Source organism: Nerophis ophidion, linkage group LG11 (genome assembly GCF_033978795.1).
Source record: "Nerophis ophidion isolate RoL-2023_Sa linkage group LG11, RoL_Noph_v1.0, whole genome shotgun sequence".
In the NCBI taxonomy this organism is placed as follows: domain Eukaryota; kingdom Metazoa; phylum Chordata; class Actinopteri; order Syngnathiformes; family Syngnathidae; genus Nerophis; species Nerophis ophidion.
The window spans coordinates 42440521-42467193 of NC_084621.1; the positions used below are offsets into that span (position 1 = coordinate 42440521).

At 42.7% G+C, this 26673-nt stretch overlaps 1 protein-coding gene across 2 annotated transcripts; it reads right to left on the minus strand.

The window, feature by feature from the left end:
- Nucleotides 1–4: 4 nt before the first annotated feature.
- On the minus strand, nt 5–26575 carry smg9 (SMG9 nonsense mediated mRNA decay factor). 2 transcript variants are annotated; one of them, XM_061916032.1, is made up of 13 exons: nt 26094–26575; nt 24736–24810; nt 21071–21305; nt 20877–20974; nt 17528–17640; nt 12542–12653; nt 12366–12461; nt 12200–12285; nt 5995–6101; nt 5800–5907; nt 5600–5725; nt 5371–5472; nt 5–493 (listed from the first exon to the last, which is right to left on the minus strand). In XM_061916032.1, exons 1-13 carry the CDS (start codon nt 26238–26240, stop codon nt 459–461), a joined length of 1440 nt encoding a protein of 479 aa, XP_061772016.1. In that variant the 5' UTR covers nt 26241–26575; the 3' UTR covers nt 5–458. The 2 variants fall into 2 exon arrangements, with proteins under 2 accessions (XP_061772016.1, XP_061772015.1); XM_061916031.1 differs by having other exon boundaries at nt 5371–5518; nt 26094–26565.
- Between the last annotated feature and the right edge of the window lie 98 nt (nt 26576–26673).

The following is a 26673-nucleotide window of genomic DNA, read 5'->3' on the forward strand; positions in this document are numbered from 1 at the left end:
AGTGCAATGTTTCAAACGTATGATCTTTTCTTTAATTTCTCAATGATACTGTAAATGTTACATTCATTTAAGAATGATTTTGCTATCAGATAAGTGCTGCAGTGAAGTCACACTAACCGTCACACAGATCTGACGGCTGGCTTATACTGACGATCATGTTCAGACATGTCCACAATACTGCTTTCTCACAGTGGATGTACATGATGCAGAGTCCCGTGAGAACAAAACTGTACTTCCTGGGGGAACGGCGACCAAGCACCGCCTAATTGTTCACGTTAGTCAAACAATAGAAAGTGACTTCGTCTTTTACCACAGTCCCCCCCCCCGATACCCCACTTTGGGCTTTGACAGTTACGTTTCCCATTATTGGGTTGCCATTTTTCCCTGCAATTAAAAAGCAGACAGACTGCAATGCTAGCAGAGCAGGCGGCTGTATTCGGAGAGAGCGGTGGATTTTTTCACGCCATCCCAGATTCGAGCAGCATAGTGAAACCTGTGGAAACACAAAAACTGTCAATAAGTAGTAGTGTTATTATTTATCCCTTGTAGTATAATCATCATTAAGAATATAATCCATTTCAGTATGCATAGGTTTAGATTGCTGCTTAAACGGGCTGCAAATCCAAACATGAGAAAAGGAAGCTTTAAAAAAGAAAAAAAACAACATATTTTTCAATATTACAACGTAAAAATATAATATGTAAACATGTCTGAATGTGAATTTTAGCTGTAAAATTGTATATTTGGAGCATTCCCTTTCCAAACTGTGTTTAAAAAAATCTTTGATTTTCTTTTTTTTAATAATTTGAGTATAGATAAAACATTATTATAATATGTTCTATTTTAATTTTTAGTTTTATGTGTAACCGATTCATAAATTACACATAAAACTAAAAATTAAAATAGAACATATTAGTTTTATGTGTAACCGGTTCATAAATTCTCCTCTCTGAGCTGCAACCTTATCGTGGTAGAGGAGTTTGCGTGTCCCAATGATCCTAGGAGCTATGTTGTCCGGGGGCATAAAGCCCCCTGGTAGGGTCTCCCAAGGCAAACAGGTTCTAGGTGAGGGATCAGACAAAGAGCAGCTCGAAGACCTTTATGAAGAAGAAAAATCATGGACCCAGATTTCCCTCGCCCGGACGCGGGTTTCCGGGGCCCCCCTCTGGAGCCAGGCCCGGAGGTGGGGCACGATGGCGAGCGCCTGGTGGCCGGGCCTGTCCCCATGGGGCCCGGCCGGGCACAGCCCGAAGAGGCAACGTGGGTCACCCCTCCAATGGGCTCACCACCCATAGCAGGGGCCATAGAGGTCGGGTGCAATGTGAGCTGGGCGACAGCCGAAGGCAGGGCACTTGGCGGTCCAATCCTCGGCTACAGAAGCTAGCTCTTGGGACGTGGAACGTCACGTCACTGGGGGGGAAAGACCCTGAGCTAGTGCGCGAAGTAGAGAAGTTCCGGCTGGATATAGTCGGACTCACTTCGACGCACAGCAAGGGCTCTGGAACCACTTCTCTCGAGAGGGATTGGACCCTCTTCCACTCTGGCGTTGCCGGCAGTGAGAGGCGACGGGCTGGGGTGGCAATTCTTGTTTCTCCCCGGCTCAAAGCCTGTACGTTGGAGTTCAACCCGGTGGACGAAAGGGTAGCCTCCCTCCGCCTTCGGGTGGGGGGACGGGTCCTGACTGTTGTTTGTGCTTATGCACTAAACAGCAGTTCAGAGTACCCACCCTTTTTGGGAACACTCGAGGGAGTACTGGAGAGTGCTCCCCCGGGGGATTCCCTTGTCCTACTGGGAGACTTCAACGCTCACGTTGGCAACGACAGTGAAACCTGGAGAGGCGTGATTGGGAAGAATGGCCGCCCGGATCTGAACCCGAGTGGTGTTTTGTTTTTGGACTTTTGTGCTCGTCACAGTTTGTCCATAACAAACACCATGTTCAAACATAAGGGTGTCCATATGTGCACTTGGCACCAGGACACCCTAGGCCGCAGTTCCACGATCGACTTTGTAGTTGTGTCATCGGATTTGCGGCCTCATGTTTTGGACACTCGGGTGAAGAGAGGGGCGGGGCTTTCTACCGATCACCACCTGGTGGTGAGTTGGCTGCGATGGTGGGGGAGGATGCCGGACAGACCTGGGAGGCCCAAACGCATTGTGAGGGTCTGCTGGGAACGTCTGGCAGTCTCCTGTCGGACAAAGTTTCAATTCCCACCTCCGGAAGAACTTTGAACATGTCACGAGGGAGGTGCTGGACATTGAGTCCGAGTGGACCATGTTCCGCACCTCTATTGTCGAGGCGGCAGATCGGAGCTGTGGCCGCAAGGTAGTTGGTGCCTGTCGGGGCAGCAATCCTAAAACCCCTTGGTGGACACCAGCGGTGAGGGATGCCGTCAAGCTGAAGAAGGAGTCCTATCGGGTCCTTTTGGCTCATAGGACTCCGGAGGCAGTGGACAGGTACCGACAGGCCAAGCGGTGTGCAGCTTCAGCGGTCGCGGAGGCAAAAACTCGGACATGGGAGGAGTTCGGGGAAGCCATGGAAAACGACTCCCGGACGGCTTCGAAGCGATTCTGGACCACCATACGCCGCCTCAGGAAGGGGAAGCAGTGCACTATCAACACCGTGTATGGTGCGGATGGTGTTCTGCTGACCTCAACTGCGGATGTTGTGGATAGGTGGAAGGAATACTTCGAAGACCTCCTCAATCCCACCAACACGTCTTCCTATGAGGAAGCAGTGCCTGGGGAATCTGTGGTGGACTCTCCTATTTCTGGGGCTGAGGTCGCTGAGGTAGTTAAAAAGCTCCTCGGTGGCAAGGCCCCAGGGGTGGACGAGATCCGTCCGGAGTTCCTTAAGGCTCTCTATGCTGTGGGGCTGTCTTGGTTGACAAGACTTTGCAGCATCGCGTGGACATCGGGGGCGGTACCTCTGGATTGGCAGACCGGGGTGGTGGTTCCTCTCTTTAAGAAGGGGGACCGGAGGGTGTGTTCCAACTATCGTGGGATCACACTCCTCAGCCTTCCCGGTAAGGTTTATTCAGGTGTACTGGAGAGGAGGCTACGTCGGATAGTCGAACCTCGGATTCAGGAGGAACAGTGTGGTTTTCGTCCTGGTCGTGGAACTGTGGACCAGCTCTATACTCTCGGCAGGGTTCTTGAGGGTGCATGGGAGTTGGCCCAACCAGTCTACATGTGCTTTGTGGACTTGGAGAAGGCATTCGACCGTGTCCCTCGGGAAGTCCTGTGGGGAGTGCTCAGAGAGTAAGGGGTATCGGACTGTCTTATTGTGGCGATCCGTTCCCTGTACGATCAGTGTCAGAGCTTGGTCCGCATTGCCGGCAGTAAGTCGAACACATTTCCAGTGAGTGTTGGACTCCGCCAAGGCTGTCCTTTGTCACCGATTCTGTTCATAACTTTTATGGACAGAATTTCTAGGCGCAGTCAAGGCGTTGAGGGGTTCCGGTTTGGTAACCGCAGGATTAGGTCTCTGCTTTTTGCAGATGATGTGGTCCTGATGGCTTCATCTGACCGGGATCTTCAGCTCTCGCTGGATCGGTTCGCACCCGAGTGTGAAGCGACCGGAATGAGAATCAGCACCTCCAAGTCCGAGTCCATGGTTCTCGCCCGGAAAAGGGTGGAATGCCATCTCCGGGTTGGGGAGGAGACCCTGCCCCAAGTGGAGGAGTTCAAATACCTAGGAGTCTTGTTCACGAGTGAGGGAAGAGTGGATCGTGAGATCGACAGGCGGATCGGTGCGGCGTCTTCAGTAATGCGGACGTTGTACCGATCCGTTGTGGTGAAGAAGGAGCTGAGCCGGAAGGCAAAGCTCTCAATTTACCGGTCGATCTACGTTCCCATCCTCACCTATGGTCATGAGCTTTGGGTCATGACCGAAAGGATAAGATTACGGGTACAAGCAGCCGAAATGAGTTTCCTCCGCCGTGTGGCGGGTCTCTCCCTTAGAGATAGGGTGAGAAGCTCTGCCATCCGGGAGGAACTCAAAGTAAAGCCGCTGCTCCTTCACATCGAGAGGAGCCAGATGAGGTGGTTCGGGCATCTGGTCAGGATGCCACCCGAACGCCTCCCTAGGGAGGTGTTTAGGGCACGTCCAACCGGTAGGAGGCCACGGGGAAGACCCAGGACACGTTGGGAAGACTATGTCTCCCGGCTGGCCTGGGAACGCCTCGGGATCCCCCGGGAAGAACTAGACGAAGTGGCTGGGGAGAGGGAAGTCTGGGTTTCCCTGCTTAGGCTGTTGCCCCTGCGACCCGACCTCGGATAAGTGGAAGATGATGGATGGATGGATGGATCGATTCATAAATTATAATAGTTATAATGATTACGAATGATCAATAATTACAAAGTAAAACATGACTAATAATCTCAGGGCATTCAATCGATCCCAACTGGACTGCTTGGTTTGTCTTGGAAAATGTTTAGCTGCTCATCCAAGTAGACTTCATCAGTTCGTGCTCATAGACTTGGATTGGTCTGATCCAGTTGCAACCGATTAAATGCCCTGGGATGACAATGATTATTATTAGTCTATACATGACTAATAATAAATGTAACCCAGAGGGGACAAAGGCTGACATTTTTTGTCCTCAGTAGATGTTTGCTGTATTTTTGGCCATCATTTTTTGTTGCGTTATTTATTGTAGCTGAGATAGGCGCCAGCATCCCCTGCGACCCCAAAGTGAATAAGCAGTAGAAAATGGATGGATGGAGGGATTTATGTTGTGTTATTCTATTATAACTTTTCCTTAGAAGGTTTTGTTTTCATTTTAAATTTCAGCATTTCATGTTCGAATTATTGTCCTTGATACACTGGCAGTTATTCGACAATACCTCAAAGCCAAACAAGACTTAAAAGTCTTTAATTTTTCAAAGAGTATAAAAAAACTTTAGATTCATGTTGATTTTTTTCTGAAATCAACTTCAGCCCTAAACAAAAATACCAAACCTGTAATGTTTATTTTAATCCCTTGAAGACCTTTTTCATCAAATGATATCATGACAACAACATTTTTTGCTTACGACGAAAGTATTGAGAAATTTCAGCCAAAAAAGTCATACAATATATAAATCTTATATGTCTATCTGTGTTGGCCATGCGATGAGGTTGCGACTTGTCCAGGGTGTACCCCGCCTTCCGCCCGATTGTAGCTAAGATAGGCGCCAGCGCCCCCCGCGACCCCAAAAAGGAATAAGCGGTAGAAAATGGATGGATGGATGTTGTTACCCACATCAAAAACGTTAATGCCTTTTACGTCCTGTTGGCTTTGAATATAATTAAAATTGATTAAACATTTTCCTGACTATCAATTAAGATTTTCCGTTAAACAAGACATAACACAAATGAAAAAAACACACCAATTCTTCTCAGTAAGGATGGTATGTGACAGCTGACAGCGGGGCATGGCCAGGATTTGGCTGCGCAGCTTGGACACCATAGATGAGAAGGTGGGGTGTCCTCTGTACCCCGGAAGCAAGAAAAAGAGCGGATAGGTCATGGCAGACCCTAAAAGAAGGTACACTTATAATTAAGTCTTGCAACCACATTTAGGACTTTAAGGGCGACTGCAAGTTTAGCTAATCTCACCTGCTTTAGTGAGATTATCATCGCAGTCACTGTCCTGCATGGGAAGCAGGAACATGTTGACTTCAGTGGTCAGATAGTTCTGGCCCAGACCGGGAAAGATGTTGCAGTCAAGCATGGACAATGAACCTGAAAAAACACATTTTACATCCAACACTTACAGCTTTATAAAGAAATTACTAACAATGAGTAATATTTTGAACCTTTGTATTTGAGATGAGAGTGGGCCATTAATTTGTCCACCACCATGTGCATATCCTTAATATTCTTTGGGCAAAAGTCCTCCCGCCTGCTCTTATTCTGGAGGAACACTGGGTGCATGAGAGCATCCACTTTTTAGTTAAACTCAAAAAAAGCTAGTTGTGTATCGTGCAACAAAAAAAATTAAAAAATCATACCTATATGTGGATAGTACTCTGCACCGTCATCATTTCCAGAAGAGCCTGTGCTGTCATGGCTTGCAGATGGAGTGGATGGCTTTAGCATCTCAGCCGATTGAAGAAATCTACCAATATAAACAAAATAACTATAATATGCAATATCTCACTTAAGTGTTTACACACACACTATATATGCTCACAACTACTATAGAAATGTGTACTGTACATGCTTTAGCAAAGTAGATTTACAGCTTGTGAAGCAGATTTTGTGTACTCTGAAGATAACACACGGCCATTATTGTCTAAATAGTAATGCAGCCGTAGCCTCATGTCCAGGGGCTGCATGATTGCTCGAGAGCTGGGGTTCATTGAGGAAAACTATGAATTAAAGCAGTGCGGAGCAGCGCATTATCCTCGGGGCAGCATGTCAGTTCTCCAATGTGATAAAAAGTCCATGAAGAAAACTGCCTTGCTTGAAAGTGATAGAGAGGCCAAGTAGGTATCCTGACCTGAACCCAATTAAGCAGCTGTGGAGCATCCTCAATCAGAAGGAAATGTAGAGGAGTGGAATATATCTAACATCTAGCAGTTTAGTGATGATTTCAGTAACAATCTGTACATCTCAATTGCAGTGGCTCTCAAACTATTTTCACAAAAAATATTGTCCCTCCAAGTACCACTTAATGATTTTTTGGCGTACCACAGAGGTTGGCAACCCAAAATGTTGAAGGAGCCATATTGGATCAAAAAAATAAAAAACAAATCTGTCTGGCACAGCAAAAAATTAAAAGTTTGGGGGTGTATAAAATAGTCAGGATTTGTCATGAACACAAAGGATTATGGGTATTTGCTGTGTTGCGTTTATGTTGTGTTACTGTGAGGATGTTCTCCCGAAATGTGTTTGTCGTTCTCAATTGGTGTGGCTTCAAAGCGTGGCGCATATTACTAAGAGTGTTAAAATTGTTTATGTCACAACCATTAGTGTACTCTGTGTCACCCAGTATGCCTTGCAGTAGTGTGCGTGTTGCCGCGGAAGGCACACACAACATGATGCTGAACTGACAAGCAGATCGTACATGTTGTAGAAGGCGTCAAAGCCTTTGGCTGCAAAGCACGCACTAATACTTATTATCTGGATGACTGCTGGCAGTCATTCAAGAGAATAATAGCGTCTCCTATTGACTACTTCACTTTATGACACGGGTCTTAAATGGCTCTTTGAATGGCAAAGGATACCAAGCCCAGAACCATGTATATCAAATATCTCCAGATGGTTCAACCGCCACCCGCCCGAATCTAATTAAAATCTATTTTTTCGTCATGTCAACCGCCCAACCCGCGGTTTACCCGCGGACTCTGCGGATGAGACCGCAAACCGCGCATCTCTACTACATACCCAGTTGGATTTTATAACGCCATTTTATGTTTTTTTCCGTGATTTTTTTTCTTTGCACTTGAAAATAATGACCCAAGAGCAACAACACTTGAAATACACTACTTTTTAAATTTTACCAGACACATTAGATATATTTACACAAAGTATCGTTACCGGATTGGTAGTGCCGATACCAGCCTGAATTTGACTTCTTAGTTATGGTGTTGTATTGACCATGCCCTTAGTTATGTAATTAGAAAACCTTGTATCTTGGTTGTTATTCATCCCAACGAGAGATGTACGGTAATATCGGACTGCCGATACTATCGGCCGATAAATGCTTTAAAATGTAATATCGGAAATCATCGGTATCTGTTTAAAAAAGTAAAATTTATGACTTTTGAAAAACGCCGCTGTACGGAGTGGTACATGGACATAGGTAAATACAGAGCAGTTGCGTCTCCCAGTCATACTTGCAAACCCTCCCGATTTATCCGGGAGAAAATACAGAGCAGTTGCGTCTCCCAGTCATACTTGCAAACCCTCCCGATTTACCCGGGAGACTCACAAATTTCAGTGTCCCTCTCGACAACCTCCCAGGGCAACCATTCTCCCGAATTTCTCCCAATTTCCACCCAGACAACAATATTGGGGGCGTGCCTTAAAGGCACTGCATTAGCCTGCCGGCCCAGTCACATAATATCTACGGCTTTTCACACACAAAAGTGAATGGTCAACAGCTATACAGGTCACACTGAGGGTGGCCGCATAAACAACTTTAACACTGTTACAAATATGCGCCACACTGTGAACCCACACCGAACAAGAATGACAAACATATTTCGAGAGAACATCCGCACCGTAACACAACAAACACAACAGAACAAATACCCAGAACCCCTTTCAGCACTAACTCTTTCGGGACACTACAATATAAACCCCTGCTTTCCCCCCCCCCTTTCACGACCTCAATCCCCCAACCAACTTATGCTCTCTCAGGGAGAGCATGTCCCAAATTCCAAGCTGCTGTTTTGAGGCATGTTTAAAAAAATAATGCACTTTGTGACTTCAATAAAAATATGGGAGTGCCATGTTGGCATTTTTTTCCATAACTTGAGTAGATTTATTTTGGAAAATCTTGTTACATTGTTTAATGCTTCCAGTGGGGCATCACAACAAAATTAGGCATAACAATGTGTTGATTCCACAACTGTATCTATCGGTATAGGTTGATATTGGAATTGGTAATTAAGAGTTGAACAATATCGGAATATCTGATATCGGCAAAAAAGCCATCATCGGACATCTATAATCCCAACTCAATTATATTTGTAACACCTGTAAAGTTATTCCAGCATATGAAAAGTGGTACAAATTCTTTTTTAATTATTTCTAATTAACTAATAATAATTACCATAGTTGAAGTAACACATTCATAAATAACAATAAGCGCACTATTGAACTATGACAACCAATTCCCAGTTATTATGTTATACTATTCTGCGAGTTAGTCCTCATCCACATAAATATCTAAGGTGGCGGCGCCCGGACAGGCTGCGGCTATACAACGAAAACTTTAACCTTAGTCCTAACCTAAATAATAAATATAAATCGTTTGAAGTGCTTACTATGTAATCTGTCACGCCGCTGCCTCTATACCTAGCTGTTATCTACCGCCGCCCAGGGCCTTATTTGGACTTTATCAATGAATTCTCAAAGTTCGTTGCTGATCTAGTGACGCACGCCGATAATGTAATTATAATGGGTGACTTTAATATGCATATGATTACCCCATCTGACCCACCGTGCGTGGCGCTCCAGACTATGATTGATAGCTGTGGTCTTACACAAATAATAAATGAACCCACGCAATGCAACGGTAATACGGTAGACCTAGTGCTTGTCAGGGGTATCATCGTTTCCAAAGTTATGATACTCCCGTAAACTAAAGTAATGTCCGATCATTACTTTATAAAATTCGAGGTTCAGACTCATGTTTGGCAAGCTAATAATAATAATAACTGCTATAGCAGCCGCAACATTATTGCTGCTACAATGACAACCCTTGCTGGCCTACTGCTCTCGGTAATGGCACCATTCCGAAATTGTGTGGGCTCTATTGATGACCTCACTAACAATTTTAACTACGCCTTGCGCGAAACCATTGATAGTATAGCACCGCTGAAGTTAAAAAAGACTCCGAAAAGGCGTAACCCATGGTTTACAGAAGAAACTAGAGCTCAGAAATTATCATGTAGAAGGCTGGAACGCAAATGGCGCGCGACTAATTTTGAGGTTTACCATCAAGCATGGAGTGATAGTTTAATAACTTATAAACGCATGCTTACCTTAGCTAAAACTAATTATTACTCAAATCTCATCCGCCTTAATAAAAATGATCCTAATTTTTTGTTTAGTACGGTAGCATCGCTAACCCAACAAGGGACTCCTTCCAGTAGCTCCACCTACTCGGCATATTACTTTATGAAATTCTTCAATAAGAAAATTGAACTCATTAGAAAGGAGATTAAAGACAATGCTTTCCAGCTACAACTGGGTTCTATTAACACAGATACGACTGAATATATGGCGGATACTGCCCTCCAAAATAGTTTCTCTCGTTTTGATGAAATAACTTTAGAAGAATTTTAACAACGTGTAAATGGAATAAAACAAACAACATGTTTACTTGACCCACTTCCTGGGAAACTTATGGAGGAGCTCTTTGTATTATTAGGTCCATCAGAGCTATATATTATAAACTTGTTACTTTCCTCTGGCACTGTTCTCCTAGCATTCAAAAAAGCGGTTATTCATTCTCTCCTTAAAAGACCTAACCTCGATCCTGACCTCTTGGTAAACTACCGACCGGTGTCTCACCTTCCCTTTATTTCAAAAATCCTCGAAAAAATTGTTGCGGAGCAGCTAAACTAACACTTAGCGTCTAACAATCTATGTGAAACCTTTCAATCCGGTTTCAGGGCAAATCCCTCTACTGAGACAGCCCTCGCAAAAACGACAAAAGATTTTTTGCTAACGATGGATTCTGATCCGCCATCTATGTTGCTGCTCCTCGATCTTAGCGCTGCTTTCGATACAGTCGATCATAATATTTTATTAGAGCGTATCAAAACACGAATTGGTATGTCAGACTTAGCCCTGTCTTGGTTTAACTCCTATTTTACTGACGTGATGCAGTGCGTCTCCCATAACAATGTGACCTCGGACTATGTTAAGGTAACGTGTGGAGTTCCCCAGGGTTCGGTCCTTGGCCCTGCACTCTTCAACATCTACATGCTGCCGCTAGGTGACATCATACGCAAATACAGTGTTAGCTTTCACTGTTATGCTGATGACACCCAACTCTACATGCCCCTAAAGCTGACCAACACGCCGGATTGTAGTCAGCTGGAGGCGTGTCTTAATGAAATCAAACAATGGATGTCCGCTAACTTTTTGCAACTCAACGCCAAAAAAACGGAAATGCTGATTATCGGTCCTGCTAGACACCGACCTATATTTAATAATACAACTTTAACATTTGACAACCAAACAATTAAAAAAGGCGACTCTGTAAAGAATCTGGATATCATCCTCGACCGAACTCTCTCGTTTGAGTCACACATTAAGACTGTTACTAAAACGGCCTTCTTTCATCTCCGTAATATCGCTAAAATTCGCTTCATTTTGTCCAGTAGTGACGCCGAGATCATTATCCATGCGTTTGTTACGTCTCGTCTCGATTACTGTAACGTATTATTTTGGGTCTCCCCACGTCTAGCATTAAAAGATTACAGTTGGTACAAAATGCGGCTGCTAGACTTTTGACAAGAACAAGAAAGTTTGATCATATTACGCCTATACTGGCTCACCTGCACTGGCTTCCTGTGCACTTAAGATGTGACTTTGAGGTTTTACTACTTACGTATAAAATACTACACGGTCTAGCTCCAGCCTATCTTGCCGATTGTATTGTACCATATGTCCCGGCAAGAAATCTGCGTTCAAAGGACTCCGGCTTATTAGTGATTCCCAGAGCCCAAAAAAAGTCTGCAGGCTATAGAGCGTTTTCCGTTCGGGCTTCAGTACTCTGGAATGCCCTCCCGGTAACAGTTTGAGATGCCACCTCAGTAGAAGGATTTAAGTCTCACCTTAAAACTCATTTGTATACTCTAGCCTTTAAATAGACCCCCTTTTTAGACCAGTTGATCTGCCGTTTCTTTTCTTTTTCTCCTCTGTCCCACTCTCCCTTGTGGAGGGGGTCCGGTCCGGTGGCCATGGATGAAGTACTGGCTGTGCAGAGGATGGACCGCTCGTCCCGGGTCGGGACCCAGGATGGATCGCTTGCCTGCGTATCGGCTGGGGACATCTCTACGCTGCTGACCCGCCTCCGCTTGGGATGGTTTCCTGTTGGCTCCACTATGGACGGGACTCTCGCTACTGTGTTGGATCCACTTTGGACTGGACTCTCTCGGTTGTGCTGGATCCACTATGGATTGAACTTTCACAGTATCATGTTAGACCCGCTCGACATCCATTGCTTCCGCTCCCCTATGGGGGACCATCACCTTTCTCACACAATCTTACCCCATTGGAAGAGGATAACAGCATAGCCAATACAGTAAATAACTGATAGTGCAGGTTAGGCAGGTCCATTGCATGTTGTTTTCAACAAGTCTAGATTTGTCTTCCTCTAGACCAACTGTGAGAACATTGTTGAACTTATAAAAGAGTGGCAGACCAATATCCTCTTACGCTAAAAGGAGACATGCCCAACATTCCTGTGGGAGGTTTTGTGTTGTTGTCTCAGTTAGTTGCTGTGCACTGTCATGGATACGAAGCACCCACCTGTAGAGGTTTAAATCGGTGAACCAATCTTGGACCACAATGACCACATGGCACACGGTAAACAAGAAGGCAGTTATCTGAAGAGACTGTTAGGAGGTTGAAGAGCAAGTGTTAAAAAGGATAGCTCATCTTTTTTACCATGGTGCTCTTGCTATGACATGCAGACCTGCATCTCCACGTAAGTATAAGGAAGGTTGTACTCTGGGGGTAACTTGCGGTCGTTGTTTATGAAGTGGTCCAGAATGGACGGGCTGAGTATTGGCTATTAAGACAAACCCAAAAGAGAAGAAGAATGTAATCCAAAATTTTCACAGTAATGAAAAAAAAGAAAATGATTCCTACCTGTGTGTCCAAGAAGATGACCCTCTCCTGTGTGATGAAGAAGTCAATCCCTGTGCTTTGGTTTCCACCACGTTCCTTCATCTCTTGAGTTTGGGCTCGGAATACATAACCCCTGTGTAAGCAAACAACTTGAATGTTTAATTAGTTCCATATCAGAAAGTACAAAATAAAAGCAAAACATTTAGTATTGCATACTGAACACGTACTAATGAATTAACAGAAACGGGGGTCATTAAAAAAGGCTAAAACCACCCATCCATCCATTTCCTACCACTTATTCCCTTTGGGGTCGCGGGGGGCGCTGGTGCCTATCTCAGCTACAATCGGGCGGAAGGCGGGGTACACCCTGGACAAGTCGCCACCTCATCGCGGGGCCAACATAGATAGACAGACAACATTCAGCACACTCACATTCACACACTAGGGCAAATTTTTAGTGTTGCCAATCAACCTATCCCCAGGTTCATGTCTTTGGAAGTGGGAGGAAGCCGGAGTAGCCGGAGGGAACCCGCGCATTCTAAAACCAAACCAACATAAATATGCTGGGAAATTATACTGTAAGGGCCTGATTTGTGTGTACTAAAACATGTGCAAACCTAATAGCACACGCAGAATTGATCTACCAAACATGTAAAAACTGGATTGCGTTTGTTAAGTGAGCAGAATAAGGCGTGCAATCCATATTGCATCTTTGTCTTCATAAATATACAAAATAAATACCCACCCATCCATCCATCCATTTTCTACCGCTTGTCCCTTTTGGGGTAAAAGGGGGGTTCTGGAGCCTATCTCAGCTGCATTCGGGCGGAAGGCGGCGTACACCCTGGACAAGTCCCCACCTCATCACAGGGCCAACACAGATAGACAGACAACATTCACACTCACATTCACACACTAGGTCCAATTTACTGTTGCCAATCAACATATCCCCAGGTGCATGTTTTTGGCGGTGGCAACAGTATTGAAAGAAGATGCAAATATATACTGTACAGCAAACAATGTGATTTATCAACACTCATCACCATTTTGCGAGTACTATTTAGAACCTCTGAAAAGTACAAGCAAACTGACACACTCGGTGCTCACTGTGCAACGACTGACGATTGACAGAGAATTATCCGTCATGCATGTGTGTGTCGACATATTTGCATGGTCTGTCAGAAATAAAAAAGTTTAAACATATTTTCTATTCAGCAACATCATTTTATGATGTTGCTGAATAGCATTTTGGGGGACTTAGAGGGTTGCATAAAATTAATTTAATTGATGCGGTTGTGTCTGCTGGCTTTTTTTTACTGCTGTTAGTTTTATAATATATAATAAATATGAAGATATCTCGTAAATGAAAAAAACTTCTCACGCCTTGAGCAAAGAATGTGCAGCCTCTCTCCCATGAGCCAACCTTGAACGCAGAAAAAAAAGAAGAAAAAATGTGGGTTCCCTAGTAGATGCACTTTGGACTGTGTCTAAAATGCCCATAAAAAGTTGTATGTCTCCTGCATGTTTAAAAACATAGCAAAGGCCACTTCGTATTTTGAGGCACAATACAAACACTGCTTTCAAAAAATGTTCGCGACAATTCCTACTCTTATTTTCTGGTCTTATTGGACACTTTGAGAGTAACATAAAAGCATGTATAGCTCGGTATCTGCTGTTCAAGCTGCTTGTATCCGGACCAACTGGGGAACTTACTTATGATTCAATAGAAAGGATCCAGGGGACATTTTGGATGTTTTTAGGGTTTCCAGAAAGGCTAATCCAACTTGGATGTGCAGTTTGTTTGTGCTCAGTGGCCTAGTGGTTAGAGTGTCTGCCCTGAGAACTGTAGGTTGTGAGTTCAAACCCTGGCCGAGTCATACCAAAGACTAAAAAAATGGGACCCATTACCTCCCTGCTTGGCACTCAGCATCAAGGGTTGGAATTGGGGGTTAAATCACCATAAATGACAAATTTCACCACACCACATTTCAACTTTAACTTACAGGTTTACTACAGTACGTGAAAAAAAATGTGTTAGAAATTGCTATAAAGCAGAAAAGGGTCAGATTAAATAAGTTCTGCCTCTTCCGACTATTTATATGACATGCTGAAATGACAAACTGGAATTAGGTGACGTATTGTATTTTAACAGAATGTTCGAAATAAACCATAACCAAAAAGTTGAACTATAAAACAGACTGCATCACAAAGCCCACTATTATTATTAATACGATGATTATTATTATTGTTGTATAAACATTTTCTTTCTCATTGTTTGCTTTTTTTTTTGTAGTTTTGTTCTTTAAATTGTATTTTCTGAAAGTGAAACCCCAGACCACACCATTGAGCCACCGCTCTCACCCGAAAAAAAGGTCTGGTTCAACCAAGTCTTTTTGCACGCATTCACAGAACTCCCACACAAATGTTTTTTTGCACTGTCAAAAACCACAAACGTAAAAAATAGAAACAAAGAGTTAGTAAATGGCCCTCAACAAGAGCAGCTCCAGTGCCCCTCTGTGTTCATGAAGTGTATCATCACAATGCGCACACACAGCATATATGAATCCTCTGAACAGTCTGGTCTTCCATTGCTTCTCTCTAAATATAAAAGTACAAATATACGTAGGTTGATTATTATCTTATCTTAACTTTGAACTGTAATTCCTTCAGATTGGCCCACCATTACCTCTTTGAAGCAAAGGAACTATTACTTTGCTTAGCGATTATTGTTTTAGCTTAGAAAATATATTTAAATAGGTTTTATAGTATAAAATGATCTGTCCTTTTATAAAATTGTAGTTAGAAGATATTAAGATATTTTGTATGTAAAAAAAATATCAGTGCTTAAGAACTCATTGGATGTCATTGCAAATCTGGATAGGACAGAAATAATGATAAAAATTATATTTGAGATAGGCTCCAGTACCCCTCCGCTACCCCAAAAGGGACAAGCGTTAGAAAATGGATGGATGGATAGAGTCGCAATGGAATAATTATCTCATACCCCACAATATCGGCTATTCAGACTACACTACAAAATAATTTACTTTATTAAATGTATTTATATTATCATTTGGTGCAGCCGGACCAGAGCAGGAGGGGATAGAAAGAGAAAAAAAGGAAGACAGAGGGGGAAATTGTGGGGACAAGAGGGGCATTAGACAGGGAGACAAAAACAACAACAGCAAACACAACAATAACAACAACAACAACAATAGAACAACACCAGCACATACGAGATGTACAAATATGATCGTAAAAGTGATAGCAAAGAAGCAGTTAGTGAAATAAATAATAATATAGAAATGACAATGAGCATTTTTACACTACAACTGGAGCAATACAAATACCAATAGAAAAAGTGCTATTGATCATGAACAATACCAATAGTTTACCTCTATTAACAACAATACAATTGTTTAAATGCAACAATACGTATACATAATGAAAGATTAAAAAAAAAAAAGGAATACTGAAAGATGGAGGGGAAGAGAGAGAGGCAACCTACGGTGGGGCAAAAAAGTATTTAGTCAGCCACCGATTGTGCAAGTTCTCCCACTTAAAATGATGACAGAGGTCTGTGAATTTCATCATAGGTACACTTCAACTGTGAGAGACAGAATGTGAAAAAAAAATCCAAGAATTCACACTGTAGGAATTTTAAATAATTTATTTGTATATTATGGTGGAAAATAAGTATTTGGTCAACCATTCAAAGCTCTCACTGATGGAAGGAGGTTTTGGCTCAAAATCTCACGATACATGGCCCCATTCATTCTTTCCTTAACACGGATCAATCGTCCTGTCCCCTTTGCAGAAAAACAGCCCCAAAATATGATGTTTCCACCTCCATGCTTCACTGTAGGTATGGTGTTTTTGGGATGCAACTCAGTATTCTTCTTCCTCCAAACACAACGATTTGAGTTTATACCAAAAAGTTATATTTTGGTTTCATCTGACCACATGACATTCTCCCAATCCTCTGCTGTATCATCCATGTATCCATTTTGGTATAAAATCAACTCGTCGTGTTTGGAGCCAGCAGCAGGCCACATACAGACGCGCCCGGCAGAGGACAGGGCACGAGAGAAGCAACGGACGGCCAGACCTCAAGTCAGCAAGAGACAACCCCCCCACATGGGTAGAAAAAACGGGACACCCCGCCTGGGGGAACACAGAGACTCCCCGCAACCGGACGGGAAGACCGCCCCCGACCCACCAGCACCCAAGCCCCCACGAGTCCGACCCCACCCCCAGGGAGCACATTGCGGTCCACACCAGGCCACCCCACCCTAATCGGCCGCCACAGGACAACTCAGCGCAGAGTCGTGGGAACATTCTTCATCTAGATGGAAATATATACTGAACAAAAATATGAACACTTTTGTTTTTAGTTCCATTTTTCATGAGTTGAACTCAAATATCTACAACTTTTACTATATACACAAATGGATTCCTCCCAAATATTGTTCACAAATATGTATAAATCAGTGTTAGTCAGCCTTTCGTCTTTGCCAATGTAATCCATCCCACCTCACAGGTGTGGCATATCAAGATGCTGATTTACCAGCATGATTACTGCACATTTGTGTCTTAGGCTTTCCACAATACACGGCTACTCTGAAAAATGCACTTTTGCTTTATTAGGGGTCTGGGATGGTCAGAAAAGCAGTCAGTATCTGGTGTGACCACCATTTGCCTCACACATCTCCATTGCATAGAGTTGATCAGATTGATTGTGGCCGGTTGAATGTTGGTCCCCTCTAACCTGACTCTCGCCAGACCCTAGTAAATCGCTGAGCTCCACACAAAGGTCTGGGCTCGAAGGCGTTGCAAACTCTTTCCAGATAGCAAAAAACAATGAACCAATCAGGATCGCCGGGCGAGATTTCATAGATGTGATGTAGCGCCGAAGCGACTGTTTGATTTAAACAACAATGGCGGCACGCAGCCCTCGCTGCTTTATAATATATATGTGATGTACTGTAAGTCAAAGATCATATTTACCTTTGGTCTTCTTCTGCGGTGTTGGCTGATAGCAGTGACATGACAGTTGATTTCCCACTTCCCTGCAGACCAATGACCCCCACCACAAGCATATCTGTTTGGTCCCGCAGGTACTGCCAAAAACAAAACAAAACACACAAAAAAACATCAGTTAAATATTGGTTCCGTAAGCGAAAAATGAAATATTCAAGTAGTATAGATGTGCCAATCAATCAACCACCGATCAGTAAGAGCAGATATTTGTGGAAAAGTATGTGATTGCCATTTCAGATTAATGTCTTTTAATGCCAATCAAAAATGGCGTTCCTCTATGGCTGACATTATATTCTTAGTCCTCTAGCTAAAAAGCTAGCAAGCTTATTTTGTAACTCCATAAAAAAATTTGAAACTTCTCCCCTAATCTAATAATTATCAACTCCGTTAATGCAAATAAACTGCATTTCAAACAGGTACGCAAAGGGGAACTGCACGTTTTTGGGGGAATTTTGCTTATTGTTCACAATCATTATGGAAGACATGCGAAACAAATGTTTGTTTTGCATTATAAAATATTAAATAAATGCAATCAAAAGTCCACTTACAATGGAGCCTATGGGAGTTGCGCAATTCCGCCTACAAAAAAACATCCAAACACCTCCATTAAGGTTTTATATAAATAATGTAAGCATATATATATGTTATGAAGGCACTTTAGCTTGTGATAACGACGCCGCTATAATTAGTTTGTCTGTGTTAGTGCTGATAATAACAATATCACTAATACTTGGTTAATACTCATGTCACGATATGTAAATGGAGTATTGTTGGATTGTATGGGCAAAATAGTGGCGCTTCCACTGGTTCCGCTGTAAGCCAACTTTTATTTACGTTTGTTTACGTTGATCTATCCATCCATCTTCTTCCGCTTATCCAAGGTCGGGTCGCGGGGGCAGCAGCCTAAGCAGGAAAGCCCAGACTTTCCTCTCCCCAGCCACCTCGTCTAGCTCTTCCCGGGGCAACCCGAGGCATTCCCAGGCTAGCCGGGAGACATAGTCTATCCAAGGTGGTGTGCCATTTCCGGGTTGGGGAGGAGACCCTGCCCCAAGTGGAGGAGTTTTGATACCTCGGAGTCTTGTTCACGAGTGAGGGAAGAGTGGATTGTGAGATCGACAGGCGGATCGGTGTGGTTTCTTCAGTGATGCGGACACTGTATCGATCCGTTGTGGTGAGGAAGGAGCTGAGCCAGAAGGCAAAGCTCTCAATTTACCAGTTGATCTACGTTCCCATCCTCACCTATGTCCATGAGCTTTGGGTTATGACCGAAAGGACAAGATCACAGGTTTAAGCGGCCGAAATGAGTTTCCTCTGCCGGGTGGGCGGGGCTCTCCCTTAGAGGTAGGGTGAGAAGCTCTGCCATCCGGGAGGAGCTCAAAGTAAAGCCACTGCTCCTCCACATAGAGAGGAATCAGATGAGATGGTCCAAGCATTTGGTCAGGATGCCACCCAAACGCCTCCCTAGGGAAGTGTTTAGGGCACATCCGACTGGTAGGAGACGACGGGGAAGAATGCATTTTTTAAAATCTATCCGTCATCATGTCTTTCATAATGATTGTGAACGATAGGCAAAATTCCAAAAATAGTGTAGTTCCCCTTAAAAGCCCTCTAAATAATCATCCAAAAACCGCTAACAATACTTTATTTACATCTCGTAAACTGAATTCAAACCAAGTATTAAAGATGTTGTTATTGTTAGTGCCAACAAAGACAATTTATTTTTAGAAGTGCATTGATTGATTGAGAGCTAACTATCTTATGCTGCTATATTGACGTATTAAGCCGGTGACCAGCTGCTGGTGCTGCTTCGCTTCTAAGTTGATAAAAGTTCATCCATCCATCCATCCATCCATTTTCTACCGCTTGTCTCTGTCGGGGTAGATTATAAATCATCACGAAGATGGCGAGAAAGACACGATAAGATGTTCGCTTGCGGAACTGTTTTTAACCCTTAGTGTGGATTATGATACATTCTTAATCTAAACGGGAAGTTATGAACATCCTATCAATTGGCATTTCAGTGAGAGCAGACATTATAAAGTATGTCTTTGTTTTACTATGTAGTTTGTGTATCTTGTTCAGCACTTAGCAATACTGCTACATGACGCATGCAGCTTCTAAAACTTATTGCTCATCCTCTTAATAATTTGGCTAAAAAAAATATAAGGTTCTGCATCATAATTTGTCCAAAAGTAATACTTGTTGTCTCTTACTAAGTATGCTGTAAGTAGTAGGTTTGTTGTAGTTGAAGGGAAAAGTGATCATTGTGATACGTATGCCTAAAATGAGCAAAATATGTAAATATTATACGTTATAATGAATCTTCCTGATACCAGATTTAGATACAGTGTATGTAAAACATTGATAGTGGTGTCCGGAGATTTTTTTGAGCAACTTCTATTCACTCCATTGTTAGCTGACTTTTATTTACGGTTTAGAATGCATTAAAAAATGAATGTTCTTGTCTTACATAAGGATTTTAAGTTATAAGCATCATTCCAAAAAAAAAATTGCAGTTCCCCTTTAAGTAACATTATCATTAACATTATCACTGGAGTATGAGGCTAAACAAGTCACATGCTGACAGCAAGCCAAGAGAAGGCATGCTAAGAGCCAAGCTAAATGCTAATCTAGCTTTAAACAACACCAAGAAATAAGTGTTTAGTAAAGCTTAAAAAGTGTAGATGGAACCACATTACAGCGGAAAGTAAGTAGTTATTAACTGGAAATTAACAAGTAGATTAATAAGCGTCTCGAGAGAGGATAATATAACAACAACTGTTGGTGGTGGTGATACCAAAGATAATCGTATATGATCAATACTAGAGTGTTTAGGTGAGGAGGTGGCGATTTTTCCACGGTGAACCCTGCCTTCCGCCCAAGTGTAGCTGGGATAGGCTCCAGCACCCCCTGTGACCCAGAAAGGGACAAAGAGTGGAAAAAAAACAATTCTGAATATTTTTTGCTTTTTGTTAATAATTACAAACACAGAGGAAACAATTCCACCAACACAGGAGGACTTTTAGGGCTTTATTTTTTTCAAAATAAAGCAATGAGGAATATTTTATGATATTTGAGATGTTTTTCAAACGTATTATGGCCAAAAGTATGTAAATAGGAGACTAAACATGGTATATCCATTCTTACAATATATATAGCGGTATTAAGTTTGTTGTGGCGTTGCGCCGCGATCGCTTTATGTAGGGGAGACCTTTAATTGGTATCGACCGATCTCACTTATGAATGATGGGAATCGGCAGCATAAAACCCTGATTACAACATCCCAACTAAATAGTATAGAAACTGCTGGACTCACCTCCATGGCGCTGTCACACCAGTTCATTTGTTCATCCACTAGCTTGATGCTGTGCTTCATCTTCTCCGGTGGGAGGAGTTTAGACTGACCAACCAGTGCTGAAATCAGGGCAAAAAAATAAATTTTCAGTTTTGTACACCAAGGAAGGCTAGATCATAACTGCAATTTTTTGTGTGAAATCAATGACGACTCACGATCCACAGCGCTGCTCGATGCAGAAGCATTCATTCCTCGGTTTTGGATCTGGTAAACAGGCTGGGTGGGTCGTTGGCCTTCCCTCTCCACTTTGGAGGGCCCAGTACCCGAAGGCTGAGGTGTCGCCTCTGGTGGAGTCACCGTTTTCACTCCGTCATCGCGAGCTTTCATCAACATGATTGGCTTCTCAAGAACTGGAGCTCCACTGCCCGGCGTACTCTGTGATGGCTTAGCCTTCCAAATGACATAACAACAAAAAGATGAGACAATGAGCATGAAATATAATGCCACAATGATCATGTCGGCCGCACCGTGGCCTACAAGCACATCGGTCTCTCAGTTGGAACATCTCTGTGTGGAGTTTAAATGTGTGCAACTCTGTGGATGTGCAGGATTTTTTGCAGCTGCATCCCACATCCCAAAAACATACATTAAGCTAATTAGCGACTGAAAATCGTCTACAGGTGTGAACGTGAGTGTGACTGGCTTTCTATATGTGTCTTGTACAGTGGCAAAAACATCAAACACTCAAAAAAATCCCAAAATGATCTAAAACACTACAGAACAGATACAACAGTGTAGGGTTTCAACAATTAATCAATTAAACGCATTAATTGGATTAGTAAAAAGTTTGGAATTACACTCTGCTGCTTTGATTAATCGTTAAATGAGTGTAACTTATAACATGTAAAATATCCAGACCGCATGAAGCGCCTGGAACTTTAAATACACAAACATTGTTTCTGCAAGGCTGCTGTTGCTTTGATTAATCGTTTAATGAGTGTAACTTATAACATGTAAAATATCCGGACCGCATGAAGCGCCTGGAACTTTAAATACACAAACATTGTTTCCGCACTGCTGCTGTTGGAGAAGAGGTGGGAATCTTTGGCACCTCACAATTCGATTACGATTTAGGAACTACAAAACTATTAAAAATCGATTACTGATGCATCTTTTAAGGCCTACTGAAACCCACTAGTACCGACCACGCAGTCTGATAGTTTATAAAGCAATGATGAAATATTAACATTGCAACACATGTCAATACGGAATTGCAAGTGATTAACTTCCCCACTACCTCTCACGTGCAATCCACCCAGAAATGGGGCCATATTAATACCTTCCCCACAGTCTGGAAGTCTGTAAAAGTGTCCTGATTAGTGATTGGATGAGTGTGGGGAAGACAAGAAAAAGGGAGGGGGGAGCTGCTGTGTGCTTTAAAGGCCTACTGAAACCCACTACTACCGACCACGCAGTCTGATAGTTAGTACATCAATGATAAAATATTAACATTGCAACACATGCCATTACGGCCTTTTTAGTTTACTAAATGGCAATTTTAAATTTCCCGCGGAGTTTCTTGGTTGAAAACGTTGCGGAATGATGACGCGTGCGCGTGACGTCACGGACTGTCAGGAAATATTAGCGCAGCACCACTTACGGCTAAAAGTCGTCTCTTTTCATCGCTCAATTACACAGTATTCTGGACATCTGTGTTGCTGAATCTTTTTCAATTTGTTCAATTAATAATGGAGAAGTCAAAGTAGAAAGATGGAGTTGGGAAGTTTTAGCCTTTAGCCACACAAACACACGGTGATTCCTTGTTTAAAATTCCCGCAGGGGAAGCTTTACTATGGACCAGAGCGGTCAAGCGAACATGGTTCCCGACGACCATCCTTGTATCTGCCGTGACTTCCCTCAGACACTGGCCTCAAGACACACTTGGACACACCCCTCCGACTATCAGGTACTGTTTAATCTCACTAAAACACTAGCAACACAATAGAAATATAAGGCATTTCCCAGAATTATCCTAGTAAATATGTCTAAAAACACCTGAATCCGTCCAAATGCAATCGCCTTTTTTTTTTTTAAAACTTTTTTTAATTTTTTTTTTATAGTCCTTCGCTATCAATATCGTCATCCACGAATCTTTCATCCTCGCTCAAATTAATGGGGAAATTGTCGTTTTCTCTGTCCAAACAGCTCTTGCTGTGAGGACGTGAGGAGCCCTCACCCTTGTGACGTCATCGTCTGTGACTTCCGGTAAAGGCAAGGCTTTTTTATCAGCACCAAAAGTTGTGAACTTTATTGTCAATGTTCTCTACTAAATCCTTTCAGCAAAAATATGGCAATATCGCGAAACGATGAAGTACGACACATAGAATGGACCTGCTATCCCCGTTTAAATAAGAAAATCTCATTTCAGTAGGCCTTTAATTTGTGTATATTATTGCAATTTTACATTTATTTTCATTTCACTGAATAAGCTTTCATCAGTTGCAACTTTTAAAGTGCATTTGTAATAAGAAACAGTTGAATTAATTCCAATTACATTTATTAAATTAATGAAAATGTGTGCAAAACTAGAACATAAGTTGCCTAAAATGAAGAAGGAGCTAGTCGGATCTCTTGGTGAGGTGGCTCACTGTAAATAAAACAATAAATAAATGATCAATTATTGATGTTTACTAATCATTTTTACAATCAGCCATGTCAGAATTGCGATGCATCAAAAAAATCGGTTATTTCCCCCACCTCCTGGTGTGTGTATTATTTTTATTAGAGCACACATGTGAAAAGTGCAATTTCACATGTGTGAAAGTAGAATAAAAAAACGATTATGGCAAACGAAATAATCTTAGTTTAGTTAAACCATTTTCCTTATAATTAGGGCTATAAAGTGTGTTTTCCATTAATCAAAGAAGATAACCCATACTATAGATAGATTACTAAAATAATCGCTGCAGCTATACAAGTCAGCTATGTTCTTATGAGCATGTCTTTGTTGCAGCATCTTGCTCATGCAGTTTAGCAACATTTCCATGTGGTCCACACAACATGTAATAGTGTTTCTGTGGTCAAAATTGTTCATAGATCTTGTTTTACAGATCATCAAGTCGCTTTTTGACTTTCTCTTCAGAATAAGCATTATTTTTAGCGCTTCCATATAAATTCTACTGACTAAGTTCTAAAGTTAGAACTATATACTACTTTTTATTAATTATGACAACAGCAGAGCTTACATGTGCATGTCAAGCCAGTCTGCCCCACAACAAGAGGATAGCGAAAAATAAGTGACTTGACTACAACTTTGGACTAAAACTGAATGAAAATGGCGAAGTCGTGCAAGCTTTACCATACATGTAACTAAGGTAAACTACGTCATCCATCCATCCATTTCCTACCGCTTATTCCCTTTGGGGCCACAGGGGATGCTGGAGCCTATCTTAGCTACTAGAGTCTCAAATTCCAAACTGCTCATTTGGAGCATGTTTTAAAGAAGGCGAGATTGTTTTATAATTATCTCCACAGTGCCTCCATTGATTGATTTCAATTTTCGGGACTTAAAGGAATACCAGATACACAAAACAGGTACCAAAAGGTAGGAAAGGTTGGTTTTGCATAACAGGACCTCTTTGGTATGTTTTTGGCTTTGGATTATTTCTGAGTTTGGAGCGTTCAGCTGGTATAGACGTCAGCTCACGCAGTACACTATTGAGGACAAGTAGTATTGAAATTAGATTGATGATCATGTCTAACTCAAAAACATGTTTGCCTATTTTGTGGTCAACCACGATTCTTTTTACAGAACAAGAGTTTGCAGCACATAGCGTAATGTACAGTATTTTTTTTTTACTGTGTACTGTACATATATTACCCTCTCTCCTGGGGGCTTCACCAGAATGATGGGGGTCTTTTGAATGAGAAGGCCGAGTGTGTCCTCACTGCCGTCCTAAAAACAAATCACACAGTTCATGTAACAGTAAACTGAACGCAACGTACAGTATATTGCCAAAAGTGTTTGGCCACCCATCCAAATGATCAGAATCAGGTGTCCTAATCAATTGGCCTGGCCACAGGTGTATAAAATCAAGCACTTAGACATGGAGACTGTTTCTACAAAAATGTGTTAAAGAATGGGTTGTTCTCAGGAGCTCTGTGATTTCCAGCGTGGAACTGTCATAGGATGCCAACTGTGCAACAAATCCAGTCATGAAATGTCCTCGCTCCTAAATGTTCCATAGTCAACCGTCGGCTTTATTATAAGAAAATGGAAGAGTTGGGAACAACAGCAACTCAGCCACCAAGTGGTAGGCCACGTAAACTGACAGAGAGGGGTCAGAGGATGCTGAAAAGCATAGTACAAAGAGGTCGCCGACTTTCTGCTACATAGCTCCAACTTCATGTGACCATCCAATTAGCCCACGTACAGTACGCAGGGAGCTTCATGGAATGGGTTTCCATGGCTGTGCAGCTGTATCTAAGCTATACATCCCCAAGTCCAATGCAAAGCGTCAGATGCAGTGGTGTAAAGTTCATCGTCACTGGAGTCTAGAGCAGTGGAGACGCGTTCACTGGAGTGATGAATCACTCCTTTCCATCCGGCAATCTGATGGACGAGTCTGGGTTTGGAGGTTGCCAGCAGAACGGTACATTTCGGACTGCATTGTGTCGAGTGGGAATTATGGTGTGGGGTAGTTTTTTCAGGAGTTGGGCTTGGCTCCTTAGTTCCAGTGAAAGGAACTTTGTGTGCTTCAGGATACCAAAACATTTTGGATAATTCCATACTCAAAACCTTGTGGAAACGGTTTGGAGTGGGCCCCTTCCTCTTCCAACATGACTGTGCACCAGTGCACAAAGCAAGGTCCATAAACACATGGATTACAGACTCTGGTGTGGATTAACTTGACTGGCCTGCACAAAGTCCTGACCTGAACACGACAAAACATCAATTACAACGGAGACTGAGAGCCAGGCCTTCTCAACCAACATCAGTGTGTGACCTCAGCAATGCGCCTTTGGAAGAATGTTGGGAAAATTCCTATAAACATACTCTGCAACCTTGTAGACAGCCTTCCCAGAAGAGTTGAAGCTGTAATAGCTGCAAAAGGTGGACCGGCATCATATTGAACCCTTGAGGGTTTGGAATGGGATGGCACTTCAAGTTCATATGTGAGTCAAGGCAGGTGGCCAAATACTTTTGTCAATATAGTGTATGTGTCTAAAGAGTGTTACCCTTCGTTCCCTCGGTTGGTATTCTCGATCACGACTTGGACCGGACAGATTCTGGCCTGGCGCTCCAACTTCCCGTTCGACACGGCGTCGCCTTCTCCGCCGTCCTGGCCCATACATCCCAGGTTGACTGTGGCCGGATTCTGACATACTGCTAACACGCTTTAGCAGACAATTTAACTCCAACTGAACGAACGACCACTACAGTTGTTGTCTGTCTGTAAGATAGCTTGTTCGCTCAAACAGAAATCAGCTAAGGACAACTTTTAATGCCTCCAAATATTAAAAAAATAAATAAACCGTGTGTCACTAAACATAAATATGCCTATAACTTCACCTGTCTTTATAATGAAACACTCGCCCATCAACACAAAAACAACAGCAGCGTTTGCTTGCTGTTAATGGCGCTTGGTATAACAATCGGCGTTGACCGTTTCCTAGTAAATGCGTTGTATAATGAAATGAATCGAAGAAGCTCCGCCCGTTTATTATTCCGATGTTGTACACACCAAACGCACCTTAATTGTCCCTGAAATAGAGTCGTCAGGAAACAAAAAGCGTTAGTCGTTCCGCCACATTTTCT